At 37.4% G+C, this 12,422-nt stretch overlaps 1 protein-coding gene across 12 annotated transcripts in view; it reads left to right on the top strand.

The window, feature by feature from the left end:
• The window catches only part of Nf1 (neurofibromin 1), a 256,805-nt gene that overhangs the window by 81,693 nt on the left and 162,690 nt on the right, over positions 1 to 12,422 (top strand). For all 12 annotated transcript variants that reach the window (XM_028866918.2, XM_028866927.2, XM_028866928.2 and 9 more), the window contains 2 exons: positions 3,831 to 3,962; positions 10,968 to 11,102. In XM_028866918.2, the coding sequence (XP_028722751.1) occupies positions 3,831 to 3,962; positions 10,968 to 11,102 (267 nt within the window). The remainder of the gene's footprint in view (positions 1 to 3,830; positions 3,963 to 10,967; positions 11,103 to 12,422) is intronic.

Below are 12,422 nucleotides of genomic sequence, written 5' to 3' on the forward strand. Positions count from 1 at the left end.
AGAGTTTTATTTTGCTTTTGTGAGATGTCCCCATTTGCAATTTATAATTACTGGGTTTAGATCTAAGACATTCCAATTTCTTTTGGAAATTTTAAAAGTCTATTCACTATTTGAATTTTGTTGCAGTGTAAGTTTTTAGCAGTTTCTAAATTGGTATTTGTACTGTTACTTTTTAAAAATGATGTGCACTAAGAAATAAACTATAGTTTTAAGATCTATGTTATATACTTTATCTGTATAAGCTTGCTTATCCATCCATCCATCCATCCATCCATCCATCCATCTATCTATCTATCATTTTTTTGAGATAAGGTTTCTCTGTGTAGCCCTGGCTGTCCTGGAACTCACTCTGTAGATCAGGCTGGCCTTGAACTCATAAAGATCCACCTGCCTCTGCTTCCAGAGTGCTGAGATTAAAGATGTGTGCCACTCCTGGTGGGCTCCTGTATAGGCTTTTTAAAGGTTAAATTAGATGTGCAGTTGGGAAAATAAGAAGTATACATGGACATGAACGTACTACATCTGGGATATTAGTTTATTGCAGATTTTTCCTTGTAACAATTTATTGTAGTTTGCTTATTAATACTTCATATACTGAAGGTAATCTCTGCCAAGAGGTTGTTAAAAAGTAATTTCCAGGGTATTTGAAAATAATTTAAATAACCTGTTAGGAATGTATAATCCACTTATATGAGTATAAATACTTTTAAATAAAGTATTATTAAGGGGAAATGTCTATTTAAATTGACTAGTTTCAGAATGGACACACTTAGTAACTGATCAAAACGCTAAACTTTTGTTTTTTTTTACTAACTCAATTGATGTCTAATTTTTAGTGCCTCTTTTATTTGAAAGTGTTTCCTTTATTTTGAAATAAATGGATTAATTCCTTATGAAAAAGGAAAATTATAAAATTAATAATTCTTAAGCCTGTTAGTTAATATAGAGTATATACTTATTACCATGGTACACTTTTACAGTTTTCAAAAATGCTTACATAGTAAGCTGGTTGTGGTGGCTTACGCTTATGGTTCTAGCACTTAAGAGACTGAGGCAGGAGAACAAATAGTTCTAGACTACTTTGGACGACATACTGAATTCCAGCAAGATCCTGTGTCAAAAACAACCAGATGAAAATAATAACCAAAACTGAAAACAGCACCCACTCCCAATAATTTGTGTAGGTTATTAAAAAGGATGCCTGTCTGTTTAGTGTATCAGTTTCTGGCAGGATTTTATGTAGTGTGTAGGAAGAAGTAGGAACTCACTTGGAGCACTTTAAAAAAAAATCATTCAGCATTTTTGTTACTTTGAGGTTCTTGAAAAAACAGAAATCCAGTTGCATTGATTGACTTGGGCAAGTCAGTGCCCCAAAGTTGAGAAATCTGTTCTATGACTGTGCTCATTAGTGTGGTCAAGTTTTTAAGATCTGCAGATGAGCCTTTGAGCATGTCTATGAGGGATTATCTAGATTGTGTTGACTCAGGTGGGAAGGACTGTGTGGCCCCAATCTAGGCAGTGGAGTAGAGAAAGAAGTTGGGTTCTAAATGTACGTGTTCAACGTTGCTCTTTGTTTCTGTTTATGGATTGTGGGTTTCATGTGAGCAGCTCTCTTAGGCTCCTGCTTCAGTGACTTCCTTGCCACTAAACCTTGAAACTGTGGGCTCAATAAACTCTCCCGCCCTTGAGTTGCTTTTGTCAGAGTATTTAATTACAACAGCATGAAAAGAAATGGAGACGGTAAACTTGATAAGTTTGTCGGAAGGACTTAGCTAAGTTAAATATCTGAGAGACAAACTTAACCATAAATCTTATTTATATTTTTTAATTAATTAATGAATTTTTAATGTGTACAGTTGTCTGTGCATCACATACATGTCTGGTGCCTGCAGAGGCCAGAAGAGGGTGTTAGATTCCCTGGAACTGGAGGTACAGACAGTTGTGCGCTACCTTGTGAGTGCTGAGAATCGAATGGGGGTTTTCTGTAGGAGCAGCAAGTGTCTTAACTGAACTTGTCTGTAGTCAGAAGTTTTTCTGTGTCCCCCCCCTCCCAGTCCCACAGCCACTGGGACCCAAGTAAAATATACAGAGGTTTATATTATTTACAAACTGTATAGTCTATGGTAGGTCTCTTGCTAGCTAGCTCTTACTATTTTTTTGTTTTTGTTTTTGTTTTTCGAGACAGGGTTTCTCTATAGCTTTGGAGCCTATCCTGGACTAGCTGTGTAGACCAGGCTGGCCTCGAACTCACAGAGATCTGCTTGGCTCTGCCTCCCAAGTGCTGGGATTACAGGCGTGTGTCACCACCGCCTGGCTAGCTCTTATATCTTAAATTAACCCATTTCTGTTAATCTGTGTTTTGCCACGTGTTCCATGGCTTATCCATCTGCTGGCATGTTGTTCCTTGGGTAGCAGGCTGGTGTCTCCTCTTAGACTCTGCCTTTCTCTTTCCTCTCTCTCTCCTTGGATTTCCTGTCTGCCTCTAAGCGGCCTTGCCATAGGCCAAAGCAGCTCATTTATTAACTAATGGGAACAATATATATTCACAGGGTACATACAGAAAGACATCCCCCAGCACTTCTCTGACCCCTATTTTCTTTCTTTTTTGAGATGAAGCCTTGCTGTGTTGCCCAGTCTACCCTTGAGCATCCTCCTGCCTCAGCCTCCCGTGGGTCAGGACTAACAGTGTATACCACTATGCCTGCCTTAGTTTTGTTTCTAGGTTTCTTGTAAATAGAGATTGAGACTCAAAATACTGTGAGGTATGAATGAGAACTTAAATGTTAAGACGAGCTTGATTTTGAATAAAAAATAATGAGTAGGATGTGTGAAGTTGTTAAATTACCTGTATTTACTATGCAAATATGTTATTATTCTATCAGATTTTTAACCAGAATATTAGCAATTGAAAATTCATATTTTAAGCATATTGTTTTCATATATAATCTATATAAGTGGTGAAAGTTTATCTGATCATTTTTCTATAAACTGATAATAAACATTAGTGAATTTTCACCATTATGTTTTGAAGCATTTAAAATTGAAATATATTATTTAAAGTAAAGGTCATTGAGGATACATTTTAATTGAAACAGGCTTCATAAGCTAGCGAGGTAGGCTAAACAGAAGTAGGAAAATATCTATATAAAATAATAATTTTAAGAATCTTTAACTTCGTCTGAGGATGTAGGGGAGTGGTAGACCACTTGCTTAATGTACAAAAGCTCCAAAGGCCTGACTTTAATCTCTGGGATTGTAAAAATAAAAGTACTTAGGTAGGATCGGCTGTCTTTGTTTATGGTGACCATTTAGTCTTCCATGTATTGTGCCATCTGCTTATCAACTTAAAGATTATTGGGTTACTAATGGCTTTATTTCATTTACTAATTTCATGTTGTTGATTATTGTTGTTTGTAAGCATTTAACTAATGGTTTACATAGTCTTTCAACATTATGTTGAACTACTAATTTCATGGAAAGCTATGATATAAAAAATATATAATATGTGCATGTGTTTCTGAAATGTGATAAACATTTTTAAAAAAAGACAAAGATTGGCTAAAGAATTTTCCAAATATTTTGGTTTTAAATTCAATATGACATTATTGAGAAAGGAAAGTCTCATTTGCACATGCTCATTATTATATTTTAAAATATAGTATGTCTGGTTAATGTTTGACCTAAAGACATCATTTGAAGACTTTGAAAATCATATTGTGTGTTTGCATGGTCTTAGAAAGTTTCTCACAAAGATTAAAAGCTAGAATTACAGTGGTAAAAGTATACAAGTCATGTGATTTTGTACTCTATGTTCTCTTGTTTTTCTCTAGTCTGCATTGGATTGGTGGCCCAAGATTGATGCTGTCTATTGTCACTCAGTTGAACTTCGAAGTATGTTTGGTGAAACACTTCATAAAGCAGTGCAGGGCTGTGGAGCGCACCCAGCAATACGGATGGCACCAGTAAGAAACCCTGGGTTTTGAGTTCACCTGTCCACTGCGTCTTCAGGGTCTTCATCTCATTGCTGCGGACTTGCGTTTAGAGGGTCGGCTGGCTCTTTCCTTCCATGAATGTTGTGTGTGGTGTAATACAGTGCCACTGCTGCTGATTAACAGGATCTGTTTTTCACTGTGTTTGTTAAGTGAGCTGATTTTCTTTAAGAAAAATTTCCAGAAAATGCTAATAATATCCTAGTGAATGTCACCTTTCTTCTGTTTTCACTTGAACTTTTTCTTACTCAGATGTTTTGATTTGTTTCTTACTTTCAAGGATGAGCAATGCAACCAGACCCGTGGGTTAGAGTGAATGTCCTGATGCTGAATAGTACACAGAAAATTAGAAACAGACTGAAACAATTTCTACTCAAAGATATATACATTTTAGTAAATACGATCATTCAGCAAAATTTGAGCAAAAATTGATAGGCACTTTGACATTGACTTTATTTAAGCTTAACAAAGGCATACTTTGAAATTGTGTTCCAAGAGATGGGTTAGTACAGAAAGCTCATGGGAAGTGAGTAGTTTCCTCAGCTAGTCAGAGTTGTATACGTGATTTCTGTCTGTGTGTAGGAAGAGTATTTACATGGCAACTCTTCATTGATTGGTGGTGCTTTGTCTTCTGCTTATTTTCTGTTCTTATTGGCTGCTGTCGCTCACATGGCCAGATGCCAACCAGTCACTGCTTTGCATGGCAGTGGGTTTCTGTGGCTGTAAGTATATATGACCCCTTGGAACTACCTCAGAAAAGTCTGTTCTTTCTTTGACTTTTCTGTGTATAGTTACCATTGTAGTCATATCATGTCATTTCAAAAGAAAATATAGTATGTCTTCACTTGTTGGTTTTATCTAATAAACTATCCATCTCACACTTGTAATTTAAACAGCTTCCTCCCTGGCATGCTTCTCTTTCCAAGTTCCTATCATCAGTATACAAAATACACAAAATACTTTGTTTTATACAGTTAGGTTCGTTCCTATCCAGTTGTAGCAGCAGTTTTTGAGGATTTAAAAAACATAACAGCTGTTCAAATGAAGACGTTTTCTATTCAAGCAGCTTTGGCATTATTTATCCTAAAAGCAATAGCTGAAAGGACAGGTCATGGTTTGATCGTTTGTTTGTTTTCCTTCAGTGCTAGAGATCAGTCTTAGGTTCCCCATGAATGCCAGACATATACTATACTATATCCCCTGCCCAGTGGTATTTTATTAAATAAAGTTTCATATGCAAGCTTACTTTAGTTGACTTTTTGTGATGGCAAGGACACAGTATCTTTTTAATTAAAAAATTTGTTACAGGTGTATATGTTACCATTAACATATATAATGGCTATGTAAATCTTATTTATCTAGACTTTATTTTCTTTAAGCTTTAGTAATTCTTTTGACTCATCCCCACCTTTGTTTTTGCATTAGGAGAGCATGCTAACAGTCAAAACTAGGGCCTCTACTATGCACACCTGGACCACTGAGCGGTAACTCCAATACTAGATTACTGTGTGTTGGGATATAGCTCAGTGGTTAAGTGCTTACCTAATATGCATTGGCCGTTAGGATCAATTTTCAACATTGCAAAGGAAGACTTTGTATTTATTACCTAAGTTTATTATACATCTTATGCTGGTAAGAGATATAATGGAATTGGTGAAAGTTTCATATTTGCTTCCTGTTTTATAGCTTGCTAATACCTCTGCCATTTAATTTTTTTTGAAGATTTGTTTATTTATTATGTACACAGAAGAGGGAGCCAGATCTCATTACAGATGGTTGTGAGCCACCATGTGGGTGCTGGGAATTGAACTCAGGCCCTCTGGAAGAGTAGTCGGTGCTCTTAACCTCTGAGCCATCTCTCTAGGCCCGCCATTTAATTTTTATGCATAACTGCTGACACAAAATGAACCTCATTCTTTTGAACAGTCACAGATTTGCTTGATAGTCTGATATATTTTACATTTAGAAGTTTCTTAGATTTGGTTGTTAGTTGACCCTATGAGCCCTATGGTATACTATGATCACTGTTTCCTTAAATCTGTAACTAGAGAGGATGGCTTGTGGTTCAAGAACATCAATGATAGGAATTTTGTTTTATGTCTATTCTTATTGTTATTTTTGGAAGTAGCAATATACATTTAATTTTCAGAATTACTTTTAAACTTCTTTTTTTTTTGAGATACAGGTCATGTAGCTTTGGCTGACCTTGAACTCACTGTCTTCCTGCTTCCACCACCTTCCCAGTGTTTTCTAAGAGTCATTTTTGTTATTTTTAATTACATGATTGTATGTGTGGGTAGGTGCACATGAGTGTAGGTGCCCATGGAGGCCAGAGGCATAAAAATCCCCCCCCCCCCCCCGTGGAGTTGCAGGTGATTGTGAGCCACCTGAGCCGAGTGCCAGGGATTGAGCTTGGTCTCCTGGTAAAGCTCCTAACCACTGAGCCATCTCTCTAGCTCTTCCCAGTGTTTTAACGCTTTGTATATTCCTATATATAGAATTTTGATTTTGTTTTTGTGTTTTTTTGTTGTTTTGTTTTTGTCTTTTTTTTCCTTTTTTTCGAGACAGGGTTTCCCTGTGTAGCTTTGCGCCTTTCCTGGAACTCACTTAGTAGCCCAGGCTGGCCTCAAACTCACAGAGATCCGCCTGGCTCTGCCTCCCGTGTGCTGGGATTAAAGGCGTGCGCCACCACTGCCCGGCCTAGAATTTTGAATGTGTGTGTGTGATGGCTGTAGGAAAATTTTCTGGTTATTTGTTTGTTTTGTTTTTTGAGAAAGGGTTTCTCCGTGTAACAGCCCTGGCTGTTCTGGAACTTGATTTGTAGACCAGGCTGGCTTTGAACTCACAGAGATCTGTTTGCCTCTGCCTCCCAAGTGCTGGAATTAAAGGCATGTATCACCACATGGTTAATATTTTTAATCAGAGAAAGTGGAAAATCACTCTGACTTACTTATATAGAGTAAGGAAATTTTAGAGTTTGTGAATCCTTAAGGTAAGCAGCAGTCCTCTCTGCTTATGTATGAATAGGCGACAGATGTGCCTGCTGCTAATGCTAGGATCATGGGCTATTTCTTATTTGCATTGCTTCAAATGATTTGGAGACTTAGGAATCTGGGCCTTCACTTTGCTGCAGAAGTAGCAATCTAGAAGTTTTGTGTAGCTGGGCATAATGGAACATACCTTATTCCCAGCTCTTGGGTGGCATAGGCAAGCAAATCTCCATGAATTCGAGGCCAGCCAGGACTACATAGTAAGATCTTGTTTCAAAAAACAGTTCTGTGTATCAAAAGGTAAACTAATATGTGTGTTTCAAAGCCTGACAACTGCCTACAATTTTGGAGGTAAGTTAATTGGTAGAAAGCAGTAGTTACTTGGGGGCTGGAGAGATGGCTCAGCAGTTAGAAGCACTTGTTGCTCTTAGAGAAGACCTGACTATGGTTCCCAGCTCCCATAAAGTGGCTCATGAAGATTCTTCTCTCTAGTTCCAGGGGATCTGGCACCTCTTCTGAACCTTGCCAGCACCAGCATGTGCGTGGTGCACATGCATACACACACAAGCAGGCAAAACACACATGTACACATTTTTTTTAAAGCCAAAAAGCTAATTACTTCGATTTTGTTTTTCTTCACCAAGATAAAAATAGGTTGTTACTTTTTGATTCTGCTATAGAGCAGCCCTGAAGCTGTTTTGAATAAACTTAACCAGTTTCCTAAGAGTTTTTATTATATATAGCTTGCATTGGATGGGATTTTATTGTTTCAACTCTTTGAAAATGTTTTGTTTGATTTGTTTCGATAACTAAGCAAACTAAGGCCAAATATTGTTAAGGAATTACAGTGTCACATGAATGGTCGAGCAGAGTTCATTCTGAGGGTTTTTTGATACCCAGCCTCGTCTCTGCTCTGCTCCTTGGTTGTTCTACCTCAGTAGCAGGTCATATCCACATTGGTGGATAATGAAGCTTGTGTGTGTGAATGAATCAGTGGATGAACTTCTTACTTGACTGAACTAAAAATTTCTCTATCTGGGTTATTTCTCTCCCACAAAACCAGTTTAAAATTTTAGATTCAGATGACCGTTTAAAGATTTGTCTTCATAATGTTTGTCTGGGTGCCATGCTTCTAAGGACTGTTTTAAAGGTTGCTTTTGATATGGGAACTCACTGGTTTCATGAGTACTGTTCCCATGTTTACTTCTTTTTTGTTTTTTGTACTTTAGTAGTATTTTTAAAATTTTGAAATATTTGTGTCATCAGTAATTTATATTTTAAAACTAGAAATATGCTTTAATAAAATTCAAAGGTGAAGTTTTTTACTTTTGTTATTTTGGCATAGATGTTTCTTACCATGCCTGTAAGTCAGTTTCATAGTCTTAAGTTAGCAGGTGGTTTCAGTTCCTAATTGACTGCCTGAACCTCTGCCTTAGGGGTTTCTTCCCTGGCATAGTGGACTGTCTTTCTCACCCAAGAGCATGTATCAGGTTAGATCCTAAAATGAAGGGTTGGTTTTTTTTCTTGTTTTTTACATTTCTACTAAAGAAACAAGTTTGTTTGTTTTTGTTTTTTGGGTTAAGCAGCAAATTATTCTGGACATTATAAAACCCACTAATGGCTATTCAATTAAAAGAAGTATTTGAAATTCCTCAAGTTTTGGCTTTCCTACTAGTCAGTCATACCATAGAACAAAATCTACATGCTAGTACCTGACATTCAACTAAAAATTACTTACTTACAAAATGATTACTAAATCAGAGAAAATTTTTCTGTCGACTGATTGTCCTCTGGTTGTGTGGTTCCTGTGCAGTGGTGATATCACATCAATTACATCATAGTGAATTTGTTCAGTGAAGGTTTCACCTTGATTCAGGCTAGACAGACAGACAGACACACTCATACATATCTATGGTTTAACAAGAACAAACACTACACAGAACTTACTAAATACATCTGATAAACATTTGCCTTGGTGCTGGAGAGTTTGAGTATTTTATTTCTTAAACACTTGAAAATTGAGAACTGTGTATGTTGTGGGATGTCTCATCTCTAATTGTTAATTGAAAGAAAACAGTCTGTCTGCAGAGATGTTTGTCATGGCTAAGTAAAGGCTGTATAATCTGCTGTCCCTGTATCTATCTATATGTGCTCACTGCCAGCTCCCAGGCCCTGTATCTATATGTGCTCACTGCAGTCACCCAGGCCCTGTATCTATCTATATGTGCTCACTGCAGTCACCCAGGCCCTGTATCTATATGTGCTCACTGCAGTCACCCAGGCCCTGTATCTATATGTGCTCACTGCCAGCACCCAGGCCCTGTATCTATATGTGCTCACTGCAGTCACCCAGACCCTGTATCTATATGTGCTCACTGCAGTCACCCAGACCCTGTATCTATCTATATGTGCTCACTGCAGTCATCTAGACCCTGTATCTATCTATATGTGCTCCCTGCAGTCACCCAGGTCCTGTATCTATATGTGCTCACTGCAGTCACCCAGGCCCTGTATCTACATGTGCTCCCTGCAGTCACCCAGGCCCTGTATCTATATGTGCTCACTGCCAGCACCCAGGCCCTGTATCTATATGTGCTCACTGCAGTCACCCAGGCCCTGTATCTATATGTGCTCACTGCAGTCACCCAGGCCCTGTATCTATCTATATGTGCTCACTGCAGTCATCTAGGCCCTGTATCTATCTATATGTGCTCCCTGCAGTCACCCAGGCCCTGTATCTATATGTGCTCACTGCAGTCACCCAGGCCCTGTATCTATATGTGCTCACTGCAGTCACCCAGGCCCTGTATCTATATGTGCTCCCTGAAGTCACCCAGGCCCTGTATCTATCTATATGTGCTCACTGCAGTCACCCAGGCCCTGTATCTATCTATATGTGCTCACTGCAGTCACCCAGGTCCTGTATCTATCTATATGTGCTCACTGCCAGCACCCAGGCTCTGTATCTAGATGTGTTCACTGCTACAAATTATTTTATTTTTAAAATTTTTTACTTTTATGTGCATTGGTATTTTGCCTGCAGGTATATCTGTGTGATGATGTCAGATCTTGGAGTTACAGACAGTTGTGAGCTGCCATGTGGGTGCTGGGATTTGAACTCTTGTCCTCTGGAAGAGCAGTCAGTGCTCTTAACTGCTTAGTCAACTCTCCAGCCCCTGGATTTTTTTTTTTTGGCTGACATCCAGTATTAATTATTTAATTGACCATAGTATCTCTGTAACTGAACCACATTGTCACTGAAGAGTTCTGTTTTACGAATAGTCTTAGGCAAAAAGTCAAATGCATGCATTCTATAACTTGAAAGAGGAAATGCCATCAAAACAAAAAAGCAAATTCATAACCAAGCTATAAATACAGAGGTTGCCTACAGAGAATGTTTCATGAATTCTAAAGAGTGTACTTTTACTTCTGTCTGAAAGTAGATGTTTATCTCCCTTTGTGCAGTATCCTGGGATTCAAAGTAGCCCTTCATTTCTTTTACTACAGACAAGAAGTGATGCATCTTACAAATGATAATGTTGCACAGTTTATAGGATATTTGTGTGTGTGTGTGTGTGTGTGTGTGTGTGTGTGTGTGTATGTATGTATGATAAGTGTTTGCTAATTTGAGTTCCCCAGTATGTATATGTGTGTAAGATATAGACCCAATATTTTTCCTTACATTTTCATATTTTGAAAGTCAGTTTTTTAACCCAGGAGCCAACTTGATATTATGCCTTTAGTCCTTTAGATTTTCATTAAAGCTTACTAGATTATTATATAAGAATAATGTAAATGCTATAAAATCATTTTTTCAAATGCAATGATAAATTTATGCTTATTAGCTTACATTTCTACTAATAGCCATTTGGTGGTATGAAATGTGTCTGTTTTCAAAGCTTTTTAAATAATTTCTTCTATAAAATATAGCTGTTATTCTGAATCTGATTCTCACTAAGATGCTGTCATGTTTTTGTTTTGTTACCAGAGTCTTACATTTAAAGAAAAGGTAACAAGCCTTAAATTTAAAGAAAAGCCTACAGATCTGGAGACAAGGAGCTATAAGTGCCTTCTTTTGTCCATGGTGAAACTAATTCATGCAGATCCAAAGCTTTTGCTTTGTGTAAGTATTTTTAATGAAATGCTTTGAAATTATTCCACTAATTTAGTTGAATTAAAAGGACAAAATCCTTTCTAATCATAAGTAACAACCTCTAAGACATTGCCAAGAAAACTCATTTCCAGAGAATTGTAATAGAATTAGACCACCTTTCCTAACCTTCCCCTTCCTTATCGTTGAATGACTTTAGTGGCATCATTGTCCTTGGTCTGTTTTAGATCATGCATTATGATCAGGTGTACTCCTGGGGTCAAGTGGAACAAGCAACTATAAAAGCAGTGTGCTCTGCATCTACACCACTCATGGTTTTTTCTATTACTGAGCAAATTAGCATTTATAGCTAGTTCCCTGTTTTCCGTCACCAGCCTCTATCACTGTATTAGAAGAGAAAGTAAAATGAGAGTGGTTATTCAGTTATTGCCGTAACTCTGCTTTTTATTGCCTCAGATGATACTAGATTCCTGAGAACATCACTTTGGTACACAGAGTAATACAATGTAAATACTGTCACCAAGTGATAGTTACAGGAAAGGATTAAATGTATGGGCTCTGAAGAAAGACTAGTTAGTAGCAGGTGGTTTACTTTAACCTTTGCCCCTTAGGTTTTTCACCTGAAATAGTAGGTAATAATAGCTCCTACTGCAGAGAGATCCTTCAGGAGAGTGAACTAGCATGTATAGAGCTTTGAGGAACAATTCCTGGCATATAATAAGTGATAAGGTTGGTTGCTGCTACTATTAATAAAAGACATTTATGTTCTTACTAATGTTCAAATAAAACTATCTGAATTGTTAATAGGATGATATGTTTAACATTTCTCAGGATCCCTAATCCTTGGAGAACACTGTCAAGTAACATTTCTAATTGGTGTACTCAGTGCCAGGCTTTTCAAATGCTTTGGTGTTTTACACTTTTGCTGCTATGCTTTTCAAATAACTAAAATACAGGCATTCATAACTAAATGCCTATGGTTTCAAGAATAATATGAACTCCCATGTTTGTGTGTGTGCATATGCTTTTTGAAACAGTCGTGCTGTGTATCCTGTGTTGACCTTGAACTCAACATCCCTGCTGGTAATACAGGACTATATCATCATGCTTCCACTCCAGAATTTTAAAAATATTTACACATGAGAAATTTTTCTGGTAATGACATAATAGAGACAGAGAGGCTGAAGTTCCCAAAGGATCAACCCCAAAAGAAAATCTCTGAGCTTTTTGAGCTTTTTTGAAAGCCTACCAAAATTTTGAGATTGTAATAGAATGGTTAGATCATTGACTTGGAAAAATTACATAAAATTTGTCAGTGGACTCTGAAATAAT

The sequence above is a fragment of the Peromyscus leucopus genome, chromosome 8b, assembly GCF_004664715.2.
Source record: "Peromyscus leucopus breed LL Stock chromosome 8b, UCI_PerLeu_2.1, whole genome shotgun sequence".
Taxonomy (NCBI): domain Eukaryota; kingdom Metazoa; phylum Chordata; class Mammalia; order Rodentia; family Cricetidae; genus Peromyscus; species Peromyscus leucopus.